We start from the raw sequence: 23,271 nt of genomic DNA on the forward strand, positions 1-23,271 counted from the left end.
TGGCATAAAACGCTATATTGGGTAATCCGAAAAGCATTATTTATGCCACAAGAAAAGCCCTGATGACAGGTTATCTGAGTTGGGGTGTTTTTACAGCACTAAGTGCATAAAGTGTTTTTCTGCTTTCGACATTTACAAGCTTTAGTAGTGCTAAAGATATCAGGGACAGAGCCAAATCTCCTCCATTACACTGATTGGGCCATTTTGAGCAGGCATATACTAATGTGTAAATTGTGTGTGTATTTTTGACACAGTGAGTGAAAATTTAATCCACCAATCTGTCACTTTTTATATGAAATGTCCTATCTTCTCTTTGGCTGTCCAAGCGCACCTCTCAGGCTGTAATTACAGTAAGTGAAACCCACAGATTCTGATATAATTTTATCGCTCACTCTTTCCCAGCTTACATGTGCTGCGTAAATCCTGATGCATTTTGGGCAAATGGTAACAGTGACTCACCTGTGACTCTGACATCACATACACGAAGTGTTGATCGGCAGAGAAGGCCATGTCTCTCAGGATCGGCCCATTATCGACCACCTGGATGGTTTCGTACTGCAAAGCACCATAGGTAGGACCATCAACCCGAATCTGAAAGGAGAGAGAATAAAGACACTGTGTTAATCGACCATTTATACGTTTATACCAAAATCCCACCCATACCCTTAACTACAGCACTATTTGAGGGGACAGCTATTTGTAGTGGTGTCCGAAACCAAAGTGGACGTTATCAAGTGCACTCATTCAATCCCACAATGCAACGCAATAACAAGTGTACAACAGATGTATGCTCAATGGCTAGAGAATACCCATAATGCAACTGTGAGATTCGTGCATCGAATGAATTCCCGCGTCTGACCAGAAGTTGGCATCCGCAGCTGAATCATCCACCCATCCACTTTCCAAACCGCTGGTCCAATGTGACTACAGCATAATGTCATACAGGTATAAATTTCTTTTTTAATTGATTATTAAATAGTTTAATTAAGGTTATACATGCTAGTTTCCATGATAGAGTTCAAGATAAATCTTTTCATTACTACTGGAGCTGCCAGTTTGCCAAGTTTCAAATGATCATTTAACAGCAAGCATAAACTATTTAAAAGCGGAAGCCCTTCCGGCACACTCACTCTGTTCGAATACCACTCACTCATTTTCATTCACTCCTTCACTGGACTATATTAGTGAAGTAATGCAAGGAATGGTGAATAAGGTTGTAGGGGGTGATTTTGAACACAACCAGAGTAAAGCAGAGGGGAAGGGAAAAGAGTTGTTAAGTTGTTAGACAGCTGTAGGCGACGTTACGTGCCATAAATTGCAGGTTCAGCAGAGAGCTGTAATATTCTCACACAGTTGGACTGCAGTGATGGAGGTCTCATGACTATATCTGAACATCTGTTGTTGCTGACGCAAAAGTGCACACTCACACTCTGTTCTGGTCTAGATATAACCCTAGCCTCCCTCCAGACTACATCTTCCAACCAAACACACTCACTAAAGGGCCCTGTGAGAACTTAAGCCTTTATACCTGCCATTAAACATTACAATACACCTGATAACCCATTATGAAAGAATGAATGAGCTATTTCCCTTCCCTTTTTGACACTAAACAGTTTAGGAGGTATCATGTCCATTCCTATCTGAATAAACCGCTTTATCTCTGCGTTTATGGCCTGGATTCCCATCAGACCGCAAGTCCTCTCAACCTAAGATCATATTTCCACAAGAGACGTCTAAAATAATTTTGTGGCACCACTTCAAAAAGTCCCTCCCTGAGTCTCTGTGAAGTTTAAGTGTTTCCTTTGGCTTTGCATTCACTTTCTCTGGGGCTTCTTGTACTGTATACTGAGGGGTCACAAACAAAAAGGAAAAAGCGCTAGAACAAAAGAAGAGAACAGAAGGGAAAGGGGCGAAAGAAAGCAAAAACCCTTCACACGAGCCAAAGCCTTATTCAGCAAGAAGGTTATCTAATCTCTCCAATCGAGGGCTGGTTAATTTGGCAGGGATTGGGTTTCGGCCAGGAAGGGCTGCAGTGTTTGGGATGGCATCGTGTGGACAGTGGAAGAATGAACTGCAGGAGGGCTTGCGAAGCCCCAGTCGAGCCCCGAGAGAGATACATGGAGTGGTCCGACAGATCACTGGAGGGATGGCCATTATCACAACCGTAGATAAACAAATTGGCCCAAGGGGATGACTATTAGCATGTCTGTTAGCGTTAGCACGGAGGAATAATAGAAGAGTATCTGATCACAGATAGAGTAAGAAAAAAAAGAAGCTAAATCAACATGCTAATATAAAATACACAAGACAACAGAGCGACACCGGACTAATAGAGGCCCTCAAGCAGCAGTTCATTAATCCTAAAGTACATCAGTTTTTATTAATGCATAAGCAATATTCTTTTATGATTATAAACTGCTGAATTCCTAAACCTTGAACAAAACAATATAATTTTCTCCCTTTCATTTCAATATCAATAAAGTGGATTATATTCTTTAAATCCTGATTGGATTACACCGCTAATCTGTGTATCACACAATCATTTAGATTTAATTCCAGTTCAAAGCCATGGCTCTGACACCATTTGTACAGTTGTTGTTATCTCACCCTCAATTTCACACTTTCTGTGTTTGTACTAAAAAAAAAAAAAATACTTCTACAACTTTAATGCATTACCATTACAATTTGTTGCAGACGGTCTTAAAATAGAAGAACTCTTTCATTTAGGAGTAGAAGTAAGCCTGCACATTTCTGCTCCATGCATTGTGTTCTGTGGGACCTCAGGTACACACTAACCACTGCACAGTCTCAAAACATCCCCCTAGTGGCCATGGACTGTAACAACAGTGGCCAGTCATGTGAGACAGTATGTGGGGTTACAAAATAAATGATAGTGACTAAATGTGGTCAAGGTTAAATTACAAAGAACATTGATGGTTAACAGCTATTTTTTAAGGTCACTCGATTATGCATGATAAAAAAGGATGATGACGTTAACATCACAGCATTGCTCATTTGTAACACTTGATATAGACCAGAGGTTAAAGCATCACACGGTCACAGGGCAGTGTAGTAGAGAATGGCAGGCTGACTCTAGTTAAGATCAGCCAAGCGAACAGCAAACAGAAGGAGAGGTGATGAAGGAAGCCATAACCACAGGAGCTCTGCAGCTTCATAATGTGGGCAGGACTCTACCCAGCATCCATGGAAACTGCAATTTCCTTTGGCTCAAAACAACTTCATCTTAAGCCCTGGTATCAGGCCAGTGATATGACTACAGATTAAGACTGATGGTGAAGTAGACTATATTCTCAAAAACTGTGGGATGAATTCACTAAAACAGTTGGAGACTATTATGTGTGGCATCCCAAAACTGCGGCCTTACTTTTTTACCCCCCAGCTATAGTACATGATGAATACAGCACTTTATCACTTTTCCACTCCAAATATTTAGCAAGCAGTCTTCGTCATTATGTATGTGAAATCTTATTTATTTTATTTGAATCCTTTTAGGTTAGCTTAGAGCTTTCTTTAAAATAACTTGATAAAAAAAAAAAGAGAATGCATTTCTTTCTGGATTCATGTTGTCACTAGTCTTGTAAGTGTATTTAACCTTGTAACAATATTAAATAATGAAAATAATCATTAATAATAATAATAATATATAAATTACATTTATTTACTTATTTAAATATATATATAGTTATGTAGTATGTAAATAAATGTAATTTATGTATAACTGCCTGCCTACAAAAATTCAGGAGCATTTATTTATTGATTTGAATAGAAATATTTTCCATTGTGGCACATTTCAATGCAAAGTATAAACCCATCGTGCAATCCCCACTCAATCAAACTCCTTTCAATCGGCACTCCTGTGCTATCCGACTAGTGATGGCTGCCCTTTCAAACTCAGATTGTTATTCTCTATCTAGCATTTGCCATTGACTTCAGAAAAATTTGCATAAGTACGTAAGCACCCATCTCAGGAGAACGCTTTACTTTTGCACCGGCAGGCACAAGGCAGCCCTTGCAAAAGCCTGCTGTTAACTAAAGCATTTTGCAGAGGAAAAAAGCGATAGAACTCTTTACAAACCCTAAATTTAACCTTGGCAATAGCAAGTCTTGTGATCTTTCAGTGAGCTTTTCTTCCACAAGCTGCAGTCACTTGGGAGGTGTTCCTTCTGTTTCCTTTAAAATGAGTGTGAGATAGTCCACACTCTCCATTTGTGAGGGCAACAGCGGTGCCACGAATACACCACTCACACAGAGCAGAAGTCTGTTCGCCATGGAACACGGGATGCTTCTGGTTGCCCATTACATTACGGCTCAGAACGAGCCTACACTGATATAGAGCAAAGCTGAGAAGAGTCACTGAAGTGCTGTGATAAAAGAAAACTACAAATAACTTCAACAGAGCTGACAGTACAAACTCGTGGGACACCAGACACCAGGCAGTGTTTGGGTGAAGGCCACTACGATTAAGGCAGTGTGCTGGCGCTCCCCCGAGAGTTCCTTTAGAAGCAAGAGCCACTCTGATGCACAGATATTGATCTGTGACATTCAAACCCCAACTATAACAAAAATAGAGCTGCACGTGTCGACATCTGTAAGCAGATCGGCCTCGCTACCGTGAGTGACTCTGTGTCAAGACGTTCAGAGATTGTTTTCTGTTTTTTTGAGTCAAATCCCCTGAGAGAGTTTGAGATAGAACCTGCACATCAGCACTCTTAACGCACTGGGAGATCTTGACGTGTTCCAGCCTGCTATAGACAAGGAAAGTGGAACGAAAGGTTTGCTTTGTTTTCGACGCCTCCATTGGCTGAGTCGGAGTGTGCTGTAGTAAACACCGAGAGTGGGTGGACTGGGAAGTCTCTTAATGTCAATCAATGCTGAAAGAAAACTGCAAATTCCCATTTTACAACATCGATACTTAGCTGAAGGCGACTGGGTTTGCAAAAGGAACTTGAATGGGCTGACGCTAAGCTGGGGAATTAAAGATGATCATGTCCTGAGAGCCATTGTCTGGTGTCATGGTTATCACCAAGTATTAGGCAATAAAGAAATGAGATGATTTTAGTGGGGAATAAAGACTTTTGTGGTCAGGGTCTCTAGACTGCAGAAAACAAATTTAGGAGTGCCTATGGAGTGATATATTAAACATAACATTTTTTTTGCATTTACATTTATTAATTTAGCCTACAAATGAGGGAATAATATATGTGTTCATTGAAATTCATTGAACGTCTTTGGGATGTGCTGGAGGAGACTTTACAGAGTGCTTGACTCTTTGCATTGTCAATACAAGATCTTGACCAAAAATGTATGCACCTCTTGATGGAAATAAATGTCTTTACATGGTTAAGAAATGAAAAGCTACACACTGGATCAGTTAGGTTTAGAAGAACTGTTGCCAAACATATAACATGCTAGAAAAATAATCACTGCTATAATAATCCAATCATAGCAATTAAACATTTGCCTATTTAAATCCAAACAGTTTTTTATGTGTTGTTTTGGCTGGGCAGTGTATATAAACATTAAATGCTATACAACTTGAAGCTGAAGAATGTGTATATATAAAATTAGATTATTCATGATAATACCTATTTGTTATTTTTATAAACACATTCTCAAAAAAAACTCAAAACTAAAATGGTTTCTAAGTAGGGTATAGCTTTTATATAATTTAATTTCCACTGCATGTTATAGTCACCTTGATTTAGCTGCCTCTACAGAGCATAAAATCAAACAACATAAATCCCTCTACAGTTGCGCAAAACTGAAAAGTTTACGGTTCAGAGTTTTTCCATTTCAGTGCATACGGCAGTATTGCCAGCTGAAAACTAATTTTGAGGGTCTGTTTGCATAATTCCTTTACTGCACTGGATGCTTAAAACGAATAGATTGAGCATGCAAATAAAGCCAGTGCCAAACAATCGCAACTTCTACAAGCACAGGTGCAAAGACAGAATGGATTCTGTTAGCAAAAAAAGACATCAAACCATCGGACGGCTTCATCATCAGGTAGCGCCGCAGCCTGGCAACTGGTCCTTCTGATATGGCATTTCTGCCACTAACGAGTGAATGAGACATGGACCTGTTCCGCTCTAAACACGTTGTGCCCAGCAAGACGGCATGTTCACAAGAGAGAAAGGCTTTGTTTTGGTTGCCGGGTTATGAGATTGAGGTTGTTGAAAAGCTCTGATCCGCAAAACACGTGTGCATGCATGCGTGTACAAAAGCCAGGCCCCGGTGTCTCAGGGAGCTCACAGGCAGAACCCTGCGGAGGAGAGACCTAATCAGATTTCCTGATCCGTTTGTCCCTCCGGTTTCTTCTTTGCAATCAGCGGATCGGTACCGCGGCAGGATTTTAATTACTAGGGCTCTAACAGTGCGGCACAAACCTGCTCTGACACACTGATTGCGGCAATGTCATCGCCAGCCAAATTAACTTTACTCTTCAACAACAGGCCTCCAAATAAGCTTAAAGCTTTTAAACACACCAGCTCAAGACCAACATAGTCTGAACTTAAATTGGCTTAAAAACTTTAACATTCATTTTCTCATTTAACGCTCCATAAGACACTGTAGGACATGAATACACAATTTAAGGACACAATTTAAGCCATTGTTTCCCTGCTCGTAATGTAGTTAACCTTTATGTAATTGTGTTGAACTCTCAGTCGGTTTGCATGAACTTCGAATCTTGGCATATTTTCTGCTTTAGCGATGTTGGAAATGTAAAAATGTCCCCGTTCTGCTTGAGGAAGGTGTGTTTTATATGCAGGGCTTGCACTGGCTGCAGGGAGGATGGAAGTGATATTAGCAGGCTGAAAGTTTCTCTGTCACCTCTTTTACCCTGCAGTCCCGCAGAGAGGAGAGCTGGGATCACACTGCTCTAACTGTTAAAAACCCATCGCAATGGGAAAGAAAAAGAGAGAGAGAGAGAGAGAGAGAGAGAGAGAGAGAGAGAGAGAGAGAGAGAGAGAGAGAGAGAGAGAGAGAGAGAGAGAGAGAGAGAGAGAGAGAGAGAGAGAGAGAGAGAGAGAGAGAGAGAGAGAGAGAGAGAGAGAGAGAGAGAGAGAGAGAGAGAGAGAGAGAGAGAGAGAGAGAGATTACCCACGGGAGTCTGGTGGGGAAATGTTGCGAGCATGTCCATCATATTTCTCGTCTCTGCAGTCTTTCCACAGAACTGCTGGAGGAGACGCTACTGTGCATACAAAAAACGAGGGCTTAAAATTGGAGATCCAAACTGTGATTTTGCATGTATAGACTACCAGCAAAAGTTTTAACACTTGACTGAATTTTTGTTTTGCTTGATTGTAGAACCTATTTCTATTCTATTTCATTATATTTCCAATTTTTATTCCATATTTTTCCATATTTCCATGACAGGAAACAAGGCAAACATGAGGGCTTAAATATATGGACAATGGGAATCACAAGGCAATAACCAATGACAAGTTAGAACTAAAGAACGTGAACCAATGAAAATACAGAACTGATAACAAGACAATAAACCAATGAGAACATGACTCATGAAAAGAATGAGAACAAGACAAGAATATATAATCTAAACAATATATGTTATAACTTTTTTTATGCAATTACGTTCCGAGACATGGCACGCGTTTTGAAGACAATTTTTAAAAGATTTATCCCTTTATTAATTATTGACTGACAGACAAACAGTAAGCCATTGATCCATATATACATTGTGGCCACATATGGTATGAAACAAAAATAAGAGTTTTCATTTCAATATTGTGGGATTAGTATTTTAAGCTGAACTACTTCCCTGCAGAGCGGAGGTTATTTTGGCTGCGTCTGTGTGGAGTCAAGTAAAGGGGACGGGTGTCTGCAGGACGGCCCTGCTCTCCTCCTGTGTGACAGACAGGACTCCCCTCTTACTCTCTCTCCAGGGTGCCTACGAGTCTGACCTTTCATCCGTCTATCTTTCCCCTCTTCCTCTCTACTTTTATCACCCATGCTTTCTCCTCTCACCCACTCTTCTTCAGCTCTCTCGCTTCCATTTCCATCTCTCTCTCACCTCACGTCACTCATGATTTCGCCATCTCTTCACTCATTCCCATCAGTCCCTTAAAACCCACCTCATGCATCAATTTCCACAGTATTCCTCTGCCTGTCTCTCCATACTCATCTCTCTTATCCTCTCCCACTGGGTGTTCCTGGTTTAATCTGAGGTTAGATGTGACCTCTGGGCCACATGCTGTTTCTTCTCCATTTTCTACTCTATCCCTCTTTCGGGTCTCTCTCTCTTATATCAGAGAGGCTTTATTTCTCTCAGTTTATTCAGTCTGAAAGGAGGCCTCATGGCCTGTTGGCTGCTCTGAGTAGCACTGGATATTTTTCCCCCTTCACCCTTATTTTGAGAGGCAGACATCTCACTGTGGCTCTTCAGTTACGAGCGGTGAGGGCTCTGGGCTGATGCTTGACCAGCACACGCTCTCAGACTTCCCCACATCCATCAAAGAGAAAAACACAGCACACACACACATTGTTTTTTCAGTAATCCTTTGTTTACGTTGCAATGACCAAAATGCAAAATCTTTTTAGTTGATATCATTCAAGGCCACTTAAAGAAATATTACATGCAAAGATTGTCATCATTTAATCACCCTCATCTCGTGCTAAGCAGTTGTTCAAACAGACTTTCTCCTGTGAATTATAAAGAATGTTTTTTTGTCCATAAAATTAAATTCAATGGGGTCCAATGAATTCCATCATATGGACCAAAAAACAGTGACATTTCTTTTGTGTTACACTGTAGAAATTAAGTCATACACTTTTGGAAGGTAATGGTGAGTAAATGACGTGTTTCGATCAACAGGTGTATTTTACTCGGGGTTTTTTTTAGAAAAGGAATAGCTTTATAAGATATTTAACACCCACTTTTCACAATTCAATCAATCCCTAAGGATAAAATCATGCATCGCTCTGACATTTTCTTATTCACCATTTCAAACCGAAAAAGCATCACATTGCAAAATTTAAATGGTTTGAGAATGCCATTTCATGTTGAATTTAATCCGTATGGTTAAGTGGAAAAACGTGGCAGTCCCTAACATAGAAAACTCAGTTTTTCATTCTGCATACATCTTTTAAAAACCCTTCACTATTACCGCTTTCACTGTGTATTATTTTCAGCCGTCAATACGACCATTCATTATTTAATACAGCTCTTTCTCTCACTCCAGCTCCTCATTATAGTCACTGCAGGGTGGAGAAACAGACGGGGCGTCGCTGGAATTTTTAAATGAAGTAATTTATCTGAAACAAATACCTGCAGAAGGGAGACAAACCTATTTTCCATCAGCCCCATTTTTCCAGCTGGGAAATAAATTATTTCTGTACTCTTTCTATTTTATCTTATTCACACGCCCAGTGGCCACAAACACACACACACACACGCTGGGAAACAGGTGTCCATGTGTGGTATGGGTCAAGGCTATTCAAACTGACAGGGACCCGTGGCAATGTGATGTTGGTGTGTCCAGTGACTCGTCCTAAGTGAGCTTAGAAATGTTTAACTTTATGCAAATGAGCTGCCACATGACGCAGTAACTTCTAAAGGTGGCTCATGTGATCCATCACCTTAAGATGTTTTATTAGAAATGTCTCTGCACACCTTCCCATCGCTGTCAGTGTGAACGGAGCTTGATACTGGCTGCATATGGTGAATTAGCCAATATTATGTTTATGTTGCACAAATGGTTTTTATCTTCCACATATAATGAACCATTACGATGCAGCACATTAAAACAGAAAGAGAGAATGAGGGAGAGAGAAGGATTAATAAAAAATATTCTGTAATATTTTTTAACATTATACATTATACATTTTGGGAAAAAATAAATAATATATATCTTACTGACCTATTGAACATTACTGCACTTTTGAATGTTATGTGTGAGCACACTTTGTCAAAACAGGTGACTTGCATGAGCAAAAGCTCACAAAATGCAATCTGAAATGCACCCAAACGATAGAGTGACAAACAATGCTATCCTGTAACAATAATTCCCTTTCTCCCAGTCTGTAGTGTCTGGCAGGCTGAGGCTGTGGTAGACCAGATGCTGATAGAGTTACATAGAGACATTTCTTTCTCAGGGATCTATGGTCTTTAGCGGTAAAAAGAGGCCATTGTTTGAGCTGCTAGGGGTTTGGGGCTTCGGATTGCTACTACTACTGCAGCAAGTAAACAGCATTCAAATCTCCCAGTAAGAGCACATTAAATCAAAATTACTCTCTTAATAGTTGTCCTTGATCTGCAATGATCCATCTGTTCAAAAAAAAAAAAGTTTTCATTTCATTAATTTTTTTTACAAAATGTAATAACTTTCACTGCCTGATATATAGACTTGATTATAATCAGCATATCTGTCCTTCTAAAAGTAATAAAATGCTTAAATCAGAGACATAATTCAGGAAACAAAGCTTGAGGGTGTCTCTTTTACTTGCTACAAAGTTGTGCTTTCTATTTATGGAAGTTAAAATTGCCATTTGAAGTGAAATAATAAATTCGCAGGGTATTCTGAACTGTTTTGAAAAGCTCAGGAATGATTCAAGGATGCATTCACACACAGTTGATACCTGTGGGCTGATTAACTGAAATAGCGATGCTGATAGACTCCTGCAGAGTATGTCAGTCTCCCTGTCATACCACATACACACACCTGACACTTTCCCCCGTCTGAGCTTCATGCGGCACTTCAGCAAATGATAGACGCTCTGACAGCTAAAACAACAGGTCTGATTCCACTCCCGCACGCACACCCCACAATTAGCTTTACAATGGCAGACCAGAAACAGACAATGTCACTCCGTTCACAGCATCTAACAAGCCAATGGGACAGAAGAGCAGAGTCACGCAACTAGAGTGTGTCTTCATGCGAAAGTCTGATAAAGGCAGGGACCAATAATAGCATCGCTTCAGTATGGCACGATCAAAAAAGTAAAAGTTCAGACTTGTCTAATACATAAGGATCTAGACTACAGTACAAGGTAAAAGTTTCATGTTCACAAAGGTTTCACCCAAAAGTTGGACAGGAAATTACATTACATTGAAGTAAATCAATGTTCATGAATGGATCTTTTAAGAGATCAAATCATTCCCGTTTACCTTTCCTTGTGGTCATGAGTAATAATCTATAAAATGAAATTATAATCCAGAAAAAAGACTTGTGTCTCTGAACAACAACTGTTTTTGAGTGAATATAAATTGAATGACTTATTCCTATAAAAAACAACAAAATGGGTCATTATTTACTGTTACAAAGATTTCCTGAACAAATCATTGAATTAGACGGAAATTTTTTGGTTAACTGAATCAAAAGATGTGTTTTGGAATTGCATTGGATATAAAATATCCACTTATCAGTAAGAATGAAACGGATTTTGAAATAGAAAATGTCAGACGAAGTCAGGAGTGTGACAGCACTCTTTATCCTTTCAGGGAGCAGAGAGAGGGGTGAAAGGGAGGATGAAAGAGGGATGAGTGAAAACAGTCCTTAAAGGTGTGAATAATGCATGAAGAGCCGAGGCCAGACGAGAAACAGTCACCAGACCAGAACCCGATCGCTGATCCAGTTACCACTGAGCCGTCCCTAAAGCCCTGAAGTCTGCCTCTCTCTCATTTCTGTCTTGCTAAAACACACACACACACACACACTACACATGAAGAAAGTGAGGTGAATTGATTCTGGATCAGTGTGTAATCGGTGTAATAAAATGAGAATTATTTAAAATGACTGTAGGCTGATTGGTCCGCACCATACAATCATATTTTCTGTGGTACTCAGCGAAAAATCTCTCTTAGAAGCAATTCATTTAGGAGTTGTTCTTACATTTAAAAACAGCAAGACAGCGCAACAGATTAAAACAGAATGCTGATGTCTTATTGCATATTTTTTAAACATAAACTTATTTTAACTTCAGATGGTGTCTAAAGAAATTTAGTGAGGTTTATTCAAAAACAGAAAAAGGTTGCCAATGGGTAAAAAAAAGGAGAAATAAAATATCTGTAAACATATTTCCATCCATCCATTCATCCGAGCTCCAGGTAAAGTACAACATTTTCTACAAAGCATTCATTGCACATTTATTTACCTAAAGCTAATTTTGACCATATATTTTGTAAAGCTTAGATGGCTGCTTACGGTCATGTGATCGCTGTCTGTGGCAGCCACTGAAGCTCTGCTATAGCTTAGGGTATACTGTATGTTGTCGTTATTAACTGCATCAACTCCCGGACATCCAAATCCACTGAGAGGTGTGAGGCCATCCCTCTTTCTCTCTGTCTGTAGGTGTGAAGGTTGTATTACGCCTTGTTAGCTCTGAAACACAGATTCTCAGTTGCCTGAGAGAAGTGTTGGCACTTAACAGCAGTGCTCTGTCACTAGCTATCTGCACTCTCCATGAGCTCGGGGAGAGATCTCTCTCTCTCTCTCTCTCTCAATCACACACAGAATGTAAACCACACACCACAACAAGCCACTAAACACTAGCATGTATATGAAACTAACAGAAGCTATAGAGAATATGCTTTCTGATTTCTGTTCATGTTTGTGACTCGGAGGTTAATGCTGCCAGGATGATATAACAGTTTTTTAAGTTGTGACAGTGACAGTAGGTGGGTAAGTGAGTTTATCTGTGAGCGTATGTGCGTTCTCTCATCATTTTCTGCATGGTGACATATCAAAGAGCAAAGAGCGAGACCTGGCAGGCGTTGTCTTTGTACAGCAAGTCTGAGTGACAAGGCAAACTATGCCGCAATAAATACGGAGAGAGAAAGGTGCGTGTCTGTGTGTTTATATAATCTGAAAGACAGCTCTTATAAGCTTTAATTCGGGAGAGATGGGTATGGGTTGTTGTTCCCCACAGAGACAGAAGTCTAAAGAGGATCAGAGATTGTGCCTGTCAACAGCCATATGAAATCCTTTCATGCGGTTTCAATTAGAAAAGGGAACAGGAACTGTCGGGAGTCCATTTCCTGTCCTCCTTCTCTTGTTTCTTTTCTTTTTCTCAACCAATCTATCCAGAAAGTTGTTTTACTTAATATCTTTATAATATTATATTACTCAGCCACGGCTCATCTGTAAGGACAGGTAATAAAATAGTCATCCAAATCCTAGACCATATAAACTGAATCAATAATAAATTGTAAATGTGTTCAGCATTCTGCAATAAATATTATTCTGATTTTAAGTCAGAAAGTGAGCAGGATATATTCAAATTAAACTGAACATATTCGTATATACTTAACATATATATTAACAAATATATTCAAATTTGGCTTCGGCAGGCGTTTTGTATGATACTAGGCGGAGCAGCGGGTGCCTGAGCCCTGCCCAGCTCTACAGCGCCCCACAGTTTTACAATGTAAATCTGTGGTGAAAAATGGAACTTCAGCGTGCTCTAATTGATTGCAATTGGGTCAGATTTAAGGCTGCTCTGCTTATTTTCATGTTACCTTACGTAAACCTCTCTCCAGAGCAAGACGACATCAATCTGCTTCAGCTATGTGTATATTAGTCTGATCAATTTATACTGTAGTATAAATAAATACTACAATACTTCAATTATATGCATATGGCGTGTGAACTTAAAGCCTGTCAATCAACATTAGCACGCCACTCTCAGGCTGAATAACGCAACCTCTGCCAAAAGTGTTCTGTGTGTGTTCAGCGATTAGAATATAAAGCTTACAAAATGTTTATCATAAGCTAGCGCTAAGACCCAGAATCTGCACTACCTAAATTTAAGTTTATGGTCAGGATATTACTTAAATAAGGACTTAAATCAGGAATATAAAAATATATATATACAAACAATAACTAAAAAAACACTTGACTAACTAAAATGAATCAATTACTTGCATCACATCAACCACAATTGTGTGTGCTTTTGCAGAGAATGTTGCAAAGGTTCATAATAATTCAAGTGACTTCTTTGTCTTTTTACTCCACTCATGTCCTCACAGGTGAGTGAGTGAGTGAGTGAGTGAGTGAGTGAGTGAGTGAGTGAGTGAGTGAGTGAGTAAGTGAGTGAGTGAGTGAGGCAGTGAGTGAGTGAGTGAGTGAGTGAGGCAGTGAGTGAGTGAGTGAGTGAGGCAGTGAGTGAGTGAGTGAGTGAGTGAGGCAGTGAGGCAGTGAGTGAGTGAGTGAGTGAGTGAGGCAGTGAGTGAGTGAGTGAGTGAGTGAGGCAGTGAGTGAGTGAGTGAGTGAGTGAGTGAGTGAGTGAGTGAGTGAGTGAGTAAGTGAGTGAGTGAGTGAGGCAGTGAGTGAGTGAGTGAGTGAGTGAGGCAGTGAGTGAGTGAGTGAGTGAGTGAGTGAGTGAGTGAGGCAGTGAGTGAGTGAGTGAGTGAGTGAGTGAGTGAGTAAGTGAGTGAGTGAGTGAGGCAGTGAGTGAGTGAGTGAGTGAGTGAGGCAGTGAGTGAGTGAGTGAGTGAGGCAGTGAGTGAGTGAGTGAGTGAGGCAGTGAGGCAGTGAGTGAGTGAGTGAGTGAGTGAGTGAGGCAGTGAGTGAGTGAGTGAGTGAGTGAGGCAGTGAGTGAGTGAGTGAGTGAGTGAGGCAGTGAGTGAGTGAGTGAGTGAGTGAGTGAGTGAGTGAGTGAGTGAGTGAGAGAGAGAGAGAGAGAGAGAGAGAGAGAGAGGAGAGAGAGAGAGGCTGCTCTCTGGTTCTACGCTTCCCTGCAGGCTTTCATCTTTCTCAGGTTAGATTACTGTAAAGCACTCATGTCTGCCAGCATTCCTGGAAGCTTTTTATACGAGCACTTGTTTGTTTAAAAAAAAAAAGTGGTGGAAAAAAGTGAAGTGAAAAAAAAAAACAGATATAAAGGGAGCTGGGAATAAGAGGAGCTAACGGTCCTTCCATCAACTGTCTAAACATACCGGTATTTCAAAGCTCTGGTAGTAAAATGACTTAACTCTAAATCTGCTGGCACACTCCTGCCTTTCACACTCACTCAGGGTCATTTACATCAGTGTATGAATGCTAATAAAACATAAGATTAGCCATAACAAGAGCCATAAAGGCAGGATTTAGTGTAAACCCTGCTGAAAAGACCAGCTTAGTCCAGCAAGAATTTTCAAATAAAAACAAAATATGCCAGAAATCTGTTCTTGAAAGAGTGTGATTTAGTGTTGTAAAGTATTGATTTAGAGTAAACTTTTGTGCAAAGTGATTTAGTCTAATATAAGCTGGTCCTTCTCAAAAATATAAGGAGTATGCATTCTCTGAAGTTTCTGAAGCGTTAAAGTTAAAGAGGGTTTTTATCTGTCAGATAACAAAATATCTACACAAACAATTTGCGTTTCATAAAACTGATTCAATCGAACATGTGAACAGACCAATTCATACTGCATGTTTAAGCAGATGATGATGACAACTTACAAACAGCATCACAAATTTAATTAGAGCTGCCCTAGAGCTGTTTGTAACTACAGTATTAGTGCTGGCAGTTGGACAACTGGATGACCGAGTGTGATTGAAGGTACTGTGTGTTTAATAAAGGGCCGTATTAACATCCCACCTCGGAATGTCCGGAGGCAACATCAATAATCATAGGGCTCATCCCACATTCGCTTGCATGTCTCTTATGTTTACGCAGGTATGCCTGTGTATGCGTGTGTGTGTGTGTGTGCGTGTGTGTGTGTGTGTGTGTGTGTGCGTGTGTGTGTGTGTGAAAGAGTCTTGACTCTCTGCATTGGCTCTAAACGGCTGGTAGGGCCTAAAGCTGGAATGGTGTGCACGCACAAAGCTGTTTTAGCATGACAAGCCCAGACAGTGTTAACCCTGCAGGGCTTGGGGAGGCCGGGCCGCCCCTGTACCCAAAGACAGAAGCTGTGGAGAGAGCGCAAAACTTGTGAGTCAGTTGGGCAGGTGTTGCCAAAGCTTGCAAAAGCTTGTGTGTCTTCTAGGACCTCTGAGCACCCACGCACACACCCACACAAACACGCATGCTCTCCAGTGAATTCATTACATGGGTTTGCAACAAGGGAAGATTTCTGTGGAACTATACCCTGGTGATTTAGCTCACTTAAGACAATTTTGTACTCAAACTATATAGTCAACTTACAGACTATCAGAAACACCGGGTTTCTAGACTTGAAATGAACTTTACATATACCATCTCTTCTATGTTATGGGGTTTACATGGAGAGTTAATACTAAACTGTTACACATTATGCAATGCTGATTTGAACAATGGTGACATTTCTCACTTGAGGTCAGAGTTCAGGCCTAGTAAACAAATTATGGACCTTTATTCAACCTCTCTAATCACAACCCTCAATTTCTTATCCTTCTGCCATGATGTAGTGGGAAGAAAAACAAAAGGTAAAAAAAAAGTCAATTCAAGCAGCGCTTTTAAACAAACTAAAAGCATTAGCACTTTCTGAAAGTGATTTTAAACTATTATTAAATTATTTCCTGTTCTTTTTCTATAAACTTGGTGGAATAGAGCGGAAATTATTTTAATAATAGTTTAATAAATGAATGCATCATCATTAACAGAGCAAGCAGAGTATTGGTTATGATTTTACAAAAAGGCTAATTGGAATGATTTTTACTTTTGTTCAGAATAACAATTTACGTAAGAGCAGCAACAATGGAAAAAAATATCTGCATCAGGGCACTGGGGGGAAAAACAGTGATGAACAAAATATTTTTACTGGACATATTGACTGAAACTAGCATAAGCTGTGACAACAGGCACACAGCATACGTACGTTTAGCCTTGCCCTAATGCAGATGCCAGTACAAACTGCTGAGCCAATGATAGCAATTGATGACACCTTTGAACAAACACCTCTACAAGGAATACAAATACCTAATACAACACAAACAAGGAAAATACAAATTGAGACTTACATGCAGTTCTACAAAAAGTGAAGCTTTAAATCGCACAAGCTCCAGTGCTAAAGCTATTAGACAAGGAGCTCAGAGAGAAGCAGCCAGCAGATATTCAGTGGAGAGCTGAAGGCTCTAAATGATTGTTATAGCTAGACAGATGGCCGGCTTTCACTCATGTCTCCTCTTGTCTATGTCAGCATGACCTCGGTCTCTCCTCAACTGCTCTACACACAGGTCACCTGCACTCAAAACACCTGGACCAGACCTATTCCACGTCATCTGTGTTCAGGCTGTTTATGCACCTTGACAACAATCTCTTTTTAATGGGTTTTTATATGGTTTTACTGACCCTGTAGAATCAAAGTAAGTTTGAATCCAGCTTTGAGGTCATCTATATGCTAAACATCGACAATTTCACTTGTAACACATTCAAATTTTACTGTCTTTCTCTTCAGGGAAAAGGACTGTGAATATTGATTACTCATGGGACGAACCCTTCAATGTCTCACCCAAACTTCCTATTTCAACAGAAAATACATGAGCACATGACAGAAACCTGAGCTCGTTGAGCAATTTCATGGGGTCTTTAACATCATTAGCGATAACCGTATGTTCCTTTACCAACACATGAACAATGTTTAATCTCTCCCCGTTACTGTATATTAACCAATATAAGAGAATAACTGATTTCAGACCAGCCAACAAGCCCCAACCTGCCATTTTCATGAGCGTCATAGGCACAAGGCCTGCTCCATGACAAACCCCTGAAACTCTTTAGCATTTTAATGAGGCGCTTTATCCCGTGTCAGTCGACTGTGTAACTGTGGGTAAGGAGAGGAATGGCAGGGTAAATTATTAAGCAGAGTTGCCCTGTGCCTCCCAGCTGATACGTTCTGAACCAGGAGACACCAGGGGTGGAGGGGACGCACAGCCCTGAAGTACGACACAATTTATGACCTCTGATGGAAAACGCCTTCTAAAACCATTATGGAGGAGCTATACGATATATGCAGATAGATGGTGCAGCCAATTACATTTTTATTATTTGTTATTACATTAGAAAGGTGATTATGGGAACAGAAAAATGTATTGACAATTTAAAATAGCATTATGTATATATTATAATAGATAAGAAAATTATTATTAGCAGTTTTATAAAATAATGTAACAAAAACAACAGATTTCAAAACTATGAAACATGACATTCACATAACTTGAAAAGGAATAAGAATATTTATTATTAAATTGTTTATCTGAGTTTTATCTGAATATTCTTCCCATATCAATTTATAATAATAGTAGTAATAATACAAAACCATGAGAAACACCTACTACTCATACATTAATCTCTATAAGAAAGGCTGTTCATGTAAATACTAATTAATCACAGTCACAGTCTGAACAGTGGGATCTAATGTTTGAGTCACACTGAAAGTGAGCAGTGAAATCAAAGGTGAAAGACGAGGTGAGGGTAAAGATTTTTTTTCTGACATTTTGGATCCACTTTATGGTTTTACCAAGACGATCTTGATACCACAGGACATTTCTAAAAGCAATATCTTGAAAAGCTAGAAATAACAGACAGAAAAAATCCCATTCTCAAATGAGGGCCGGAAAGAGGCCTTTCTATTGCACATTCAGAGGTACCACTCATCAGGGGCGTTTGAGAGGCTTGTTTAGTGTTCGGCAAATAATGGAGAATCAGAATTCCAAAGATTCCATCTCGTCTTGGAGCCTTTGATTGCTGATGAAAGAATGCATGGATAATCTCATTCAAAAGGCGCTAATAACCTTGACTGACCTCAACAGCCACGCTTCAGAACGGGAGTGAAATTAGACATTTTTTTGTGTGTGTGAAAAAAACGAGTCCTTCACAAAGAGATGCTTGGCTGTGGCCTTTCCTTTGTGGTGCCAGAGCACTATGAATGCACAGGGGCCTTTGACAGGCAGAAGTCAGTGTTCACGGTTGGCGTCTGGTGATGAAGACTGGCTGAGAGACGAGTCCTGCAAACCCTGAGGCAGAGAAAACGCGAGTGTGACTGGTTTTCCATGGCATTCACCGCAGAGCCCCAGGGCAGAGGCCCAACTTCCCAATGAATGGGTCAGTGACAATTGAACTTGAGATGCAGAATGCATGAAGGAATGAATACAGACAAATTTACACCTCTATAAATCTGCATCTTTCATGTCTGAGCACAGATGATGAGTCAAAGACTGAGTCGGCTCTAAACTAGAGTAGTCTAGAACCAAAAGAACAACCAGTGAGCAATTTCAAGTCAAACACTTTCCAGTCGGATAGCATCATTACGAATTTAATTAGTGTATGCACTGGCCCAGATAAGGGATGAGCAAGTTTGTGTTTAAAAAACAAAAGGCTTGGGCAGTGGGAGAGCTCAGCACTGATTTACACACTTAATAAAATCCAAATACAATTGTTCAGCTGTAGATAATAGGCAGCTGTAGAAAATCGGATAAAAGCCCAAGCCACTGATTTAGGGTCTTATTAATTCATGAGATAACTGCAAACTTTCCCGCCAGAGAGACAGACAGATGAACAGACAGCATCGCAGAGACAGGATAAAGCAGGGAGATAGCCAGATAGACAAAGAACAAGTACATTTGGAAAGAGGAGAGAAAGAAAATGAGAGAAAGAGAGAATCAAAGAGACTCAGAGATCAAGGTGCAAATTACTGGGGGGTTTGGGCAAGATATTTGTGGGATACATATTTGTGACTGGGGACGAACAAATTTAAAAATGTATGAGTTGAACCACTATTTTGAATATTGGTGGGGATTTTTCACCCACAAAGTCTGTGATGGTTACCCTTTTAATAACAGTTCGAACCCCTACAAGTAGTCAAATTGTAAGGATGTGGTCTTAAAAGCAAGTTTCTATTTCTTCACATTAAGTTTTAACAACATTTTCAAACAGTTTAATTATCCACAGTACATCAACAAATTAGTCAGAGTGTTTATTTTTACTTTGTCGAATGGTCTGAGGTGGTAACCATGGCAACAGTAGCCTCACTTTCTATTGGGATCAGTATCGGACAGAACATTGAGCCGTCATTATTTCTCATTTTATTATAGGTTTACATAAAAAAATAAAATAAAAAAAAACTCAAGACGGTTAGCCATTAACTAACCAAGCTGGGGGCAGCAGAAGACCTCAACTGATCACAAACCAAAATTTGCCTATGGAAATTAAAAGGTATCCTTTAAAAGAGTTGATGAAAGAGCACACATGAATCAGAGTGAGAAAGAGAGAAGGAAGTGAGCATGTTGAGTTCAGTCTCAGGGCTGCAGTGGTATTTGTTACATAATTCCTGCTAGCAGTGTAACATCATGGCTGAGTGCTTGTGCTGGGTGAGTTTATGCAGAGCTGGGCCTGTCGGAGCGGTTCGGCACACATGGCACATATGCGGTTAAAGCTCTTAACGCAGTTCCCACGTGACCCCAGCAGGCCATGTCCCAGCCAGCTGCAGTATGAGACGGATGGCCAGCTCCCACTGGGATGTACAGCCACTGGGGTGCAGGGGTCTCTAGAGGGTACTATCCACACAGGACATCATGTTTAATTTACTCAAAGATGTGCTAATTATCATAAATGCATGGGGGAATTAGGAACACATACTGGAGAATAATTATAGTATGGTTCAGGTGCATAGAAATGAGGGTGCTAACATAGCAAGCTGCATCTAACATGTCTATTTTTGGTATTGTTTATGTTTATTTACTGATTTAATAAATAACAGGACAGAAAAAAAAAAGAAAAAAAATATAAGAATTTAGTTTAGGAAATAAAGCAAGCCAAACTCAAACTGCCCACATGAGCACCAAAGTCCAATGTTAAACTGCTAAGAGCTCCATTTGATCTAATCCTAATTTCAAAAAGATAATGAAGGTATGGCGCAGTCTGTGTGTACATGTATGTATTTTTGTGTGTTCAGCAGGAGGGAGGACAGAAACGCAGCAGGTATTAGGAGGACATCTAAAGTACATGAGTGATCTGTCACAGTGTGTGTTGTGCGTCCGCTTTTCTGTTAGATCCAGCAGAGATCTGTGGGCTTATAAACGTCCCCCACATCAAACGTACATGGGGGCGACATTGCATGTGCTTTTAATTAAGACATATCTGTTTAACTCCGTTTATCATCCCTAAAACAGAAGGACTGTGTGTCTGTACATGTGCCTATCCCTCTGTCTGTCTAGTCAGATGAGAGAGTGTTTGTGTGTAATTAATTGGATATGTTTGTAATTAGGAGAGAGTGAGCAACACATTTGGCTTTGTTTGGCTGCCTCAGCACAGCAAAAAGGAGTGCAGAAATAAATTGATTACACAGAATTGTAATTACACTGAAATTATCTCTTTCACTCAGGGGGTTAATTACTGTCCACACAGTAAACATGCACTGTTATTACTCATGGGCCTACATGCAGGGTCTCCCTATTAATTCTGATGACAACACTGCAAAAATGTGCAATAAATATAGCAGAAATAAAGAGTGTTGACCGGTGGTGACCGATCAACATCACGATGGTGGTTCATCTCACCTCCTATTGTTACTAAAGGTCAGTGTGCAGCCATTACTCTGAAAAGGCAATGTTGTACTTTGTAGTTCATGCTACAATTACGAAGGTTGCTTTCTTCATTCCTCTGACAAATCATTTATTCTATCAACTTCTACATCTTCATTGGCATCTTCATTGGCTTAAATTGAGGCAAGGCCACTTATATTCAATATAATATAGGCAATTATTAACTATTTTAACATTACCACGAAAAACTTTTAAAATGTTGTTCTTTCAAACTTCCAATTCATCAAGACTCAAGTGAAAGTCTTTATCAATTAAAATCATTCATAGTTATTCATGACAGTTAGGATACTACTTTAGAAGGTAGCTGCAGACACCAAGGGCATTCACAAAGTTCGGGAACAGGGCTAATGTATGTGCATTTAACCATAACATGACAAGCCGGGTGTTCTGCATTTTTTCAATTCACAAAACTGAAAGAACAAATCACAGTCGAGTCGACCAATCAGTGTCAGACTAACGAAGGAGTTCTCCATCGCCCTTCTCTTTTCTCTTCAATCTCCTTTATTTCCTTTGGATAGTGATCTTTTTTCCTAGCAGGCTGTTGAAGGCAGGCAGTAATGAACCGTTTAAAGAGGAGAGAGGGCAGTAGAGAGATGAACGCTCACACTGAGATGTGTTATCTTTTATAACTGTGACTAAAACACTGTTTAATGGGTGGCAACTCACTCATCAGGGTTCTTGGTAGACTCTGTCAATAAGCTCTTCTCCCAGCCACTTAAAGACTCGTCTCAAGGTCTCAACACAGACGCACCAATGCTGACACAGTTACTCATAGGCACATTTATAGGATATACAAATGTGAACTGACATTATAATCCACTAAACATGAAAAAAAATATGTAAACAGATGTGACTTCCTGATTGTAGTGAGAAGGATCAAGACCAAAGTCTATTTAAGGTAAGTCGGTGCACTTGGTCCAGTTTACTCTACCAAAAAGGTGATTGGCTTTTTTCTTTTTCTTTAGGCAGAGCTTTCTTTGGTACAGGAGCCAGTGTTATGGTATCTTCTATTCTTTTGTCTACCCCTTATACAATCTCCGGTGAGATTCATCTCAAGCTAACACGCTTGTGCGCCCATCAAAAGAGTGCAAACTGACTATCAGAGAGATGGAGAGCACCCTGAGAGTTTGATCGTTCACAGCAACAAAGAGAAAGAAGGAAACATCTAGTTTTTAAAGCAGGCAGCATACACCTTCAACTCATCCACTGTAAACTCAGAGACAGAGAGTGAAAGATGGACAGAACGAGAGAGAAAAAGAGAGTTTGGTTTGTTTGATGTCGAACCACATTCCAGAGGCTGTCTGAATCCCTCAGACGACTCTCCCTTCATCACTGCGGCTCTCGCTCCGCCAGTTACCATGGCAACAAGGGCCTGCATGGTGGACCGGAGTTAGAGGGTGTGGATAGAGAGAGAGAGAGGAGAGGAAGAGACTCTCTAACTGCAGCCAGGTACCCAGGGACCTATAGAGACCCAACATCTTGGCATAGGGTGACAAGCACTTTTCAACTCCCTCCTTCCATCTACCTCATGCCTTTTCTTCTCTGGAGAAACAATACAGTCTCTTCTGAATACTAAGAGAGCTCGCACAAATTTCTCGCAACTGCTTCATGACTGAAACGTCCTTCAACATCAACGCGGAGATGTATGAGGACTCTCACTCCTGTGTGCAAGGGCAAGACGCATGAATAAGTCATTTGTCAACGTTTCAGTTGGGACGTCATAAGACCGAATTGTAATTATCAAAGTGTCACTCTTGGTTATGAACAAAAGCCATTCCCTGGCACTTAAGATTGG

At 40.2% G+C, this 23,271-nt stretch overlaps 1 protein-coding gene across 1 annotated transcript in view; it reads right to left on the minus strand.

The window, feature by feature from the left end:
- The window catches only part of plxna4 (plexin A4), a 201,332-nt gene that overhangs the window by 80,782 nt on the left and 97,279 nt on the right, over positions 1 to 23,271 (minus strand). Inside the window, exon 4 of the mRNA XM_079622819.1 lies at positions 460 to 591. Coding sequence (XP_079478945.1) covers positions 460 to 591 — 132 coding nt within the window. The remainder of the gene's footprint in view (positions 1 to 459; positions 592 to 23,271) is intronic.

This window comes from Phoxinus phoxinus (genome assembly GCF_949152265.1).
Source record: "Phoxinus phoxinus genome assembly, chromosome: 9".
Taxonomy (NCBI): domain Eukaryota; kingdom Metazoa; phylum Chordata; class Actinopteri; order Cypriniformes; family Leuciscidae; genus Phoxinus; species Phoxinus phoxinus.